The 1,906-nt window shown below is 45.1% G+C and overlaps 1 protein-coding gene across 1 annotated transcript; it reads left to right on the top strand.

Moving 5' to 3' along the window:
• The first annotated feature begins 211 nt into the window (after positions 1-211).
• LOC112615058 (putative MAGE domain-containing protein MAGEA13P) lies at positions 212-1,502 on the top strand. Its single transcript, XM_025371714.1, has one exon. The coding sequence runs from the start codon at positions 212-214 to the stop codon at positions 1,160-1,162; it is 951 nt and encodes a 316-aa protein (XP_025227499.1). The 3' UTR covers positions 1,163-1,502.
• Positions 1,503-1,906: the final 404 nt, after the last annotated feature.

The raw sequence follows: 1,906 nt of genomic DNA on the forward strand, positions 1-1,906 counted from the left end.
AAGAGGAGATCCAGTCAATGCCAGGAGTCCTGATGAAGTGCAGGACGGGAGACCTGTGGGGCCCTAGAGTACTAAAGGAGGACCTGTTAAGACAGTATTTATCAGAATGACAAGGTTAAGTTTTTCACACTCTTCCTCTCCCCCTGTCCAGTTGACTTCATCAGCCATCTCCTGCCCATACTCCTGCAGGCTGCCCCCGAAACAAGTCATGATGCTTCACAGCCAAAAGAGTCAGAACTGCAAGCTTGAGCAAGGGCTTCAGGTCCCCAAAGACGCACAGGGCCTTGTGGGTGTGCAGGCTCCTGAAGCTGAGAAGGTGAATCACACAGCCTCCTCCTCTTCCTCTACTCTGATCCAGGGCACCTTGGAGAAGGTGTCTGCTTCTCGAACACCTGGTACTCCCCAGAGTTCTCAGAAAGTCTGCTTCTCCTGCACTACTATCAAAGCCACTCCTTGGAATCAATCTGATGGGAGTTCCAGAAGCCAGGAAAAGAAGGATCCAGGTGCCTCCCAGGCCCTGCCAGAGCCCGAGTCCTTGCTTGGTAGCATGCTGGAGAAGAAGGTGGATGAGTTGGTGAAATTCCTGAGTGTCAAGTATACAACAAAACAGCCCGTCACAGAAGCAGAAATGCTGAAGAGCGTCATCAAAGAGCACAAGGATCACTTCCCTCTGATCTTTATGCAAGCCCATGAATGCATGGAGATTGTCTTTGGCATTGACATGAAGGAAGTGGACCCCATCAGCCAGTCCTATGTGCTCCTCAAATCACTAGACCTCACCTACGACGGGAGGCTGAGCGATGACCAGGGAATGCCCAAGACCAGCCTCCTGATTCTTATCTTTGGTGTGATCTTCATGGAGGCCAACTGTGCCTCTGAAGAGAAGATCTGGGAAGTGCTGAATATTATTGGGCTGTATGCTGGGTGGAAGGATTTCATCTATGGGGAGCCCAGGAAGCTCAGCACCAGAGATTTGGTGCAGGAAAAATACCTGGAGTGCTGTCAGGTACCCAACAGTGATCCTCCAAGATATAAATGCCGGTGGAGCCCAAGAGCTCATGCTGAAACCACCAAGATAAAAGTCCTGGAGTTTTTCTCCAGAGTCCGTGGGAATGATGCCAGTTCCTTTCCACTCCTGTATGAGAAAGCTTTTAAGAGATGAGGAAGAGAAAGTTCAGGCTATAATTGCCACCATGGGTGGTACCACTGTCATGGCCAGCGCACATCCCTGGGCCAAGTCCACAGCTTCTCTTGCCCTGAGTGAAGTCTCAGGCAGATTCTTCACTCTATGTTTGAAAAGGGAAGTCGAGGTTTTAAGTAGTAAAGGGCTGATTGTAGATTTTTATCTTTTCATTTGTTTGTTTGTTTTTGCTTTTTGGTATTTTTCAAACGTTTCTCTTAAAAGGCTTATTAGCTTCACAATGTAGATTCATGAATGACATTGATCACACATGTATTACTGTTTATCAGGTTTAAGAATAAAAGTTTTTCTACTATATAAACCAAAGGGGGGAAGCTTGCATCTTATTTTGTGATCTGGAATAAGATAACATGGTGTTGGAATAGGAATTTTCTCAGAAATGTGTAAGAGCCTACCAATAAAATTAATGAGATCAATAAATACAGGAAAAACATAGAAGATGGTTAATTATAGGATTTATGTACGCCTTTTAGTCTGTGGTTTTGTGTTAAAGATTTATACCTGAATTATTTGGCTTATTCAAGAATGTATGAGAAATTAGATCTTATTAAATACGAGCCCCAGTTCACTGGCTCATTTATTCCCCAAACATTAATTGAGCATCTGCTTTTTGTAAGGCACTGTGTTAGTAGTGGGGATTTCGGGTTGAGCGAGGAAGTTGGCGAGATGTCCTTTAAGACCTAAAGAGCAAGTACAAAGAAGGAG

The sequence above is a fragment of the Theropithecus gelada genome, chromosome X, assembly GCF_003255815.1.
Source record: "Theropithecus gelada isolate Dixy chromosome X, Tgel_1.0, whole genome shotgun sequence".
Classification (NCBI taxonomy): Eukaryota; Metazoa; Chordata; class Mammalia; order Primates; family Cercopithecidae; genus Theropithecus; species Theropithecus gelada.

Coding starts and splice junctions, on each gene's coding strand:
- LOC112615058 (XM_025371714.1), top strand. CDS start 212: ATGCTTCACAGCCAAAAGAGTCAGAACTGCAAGCTTGAGCAAGGGCTT.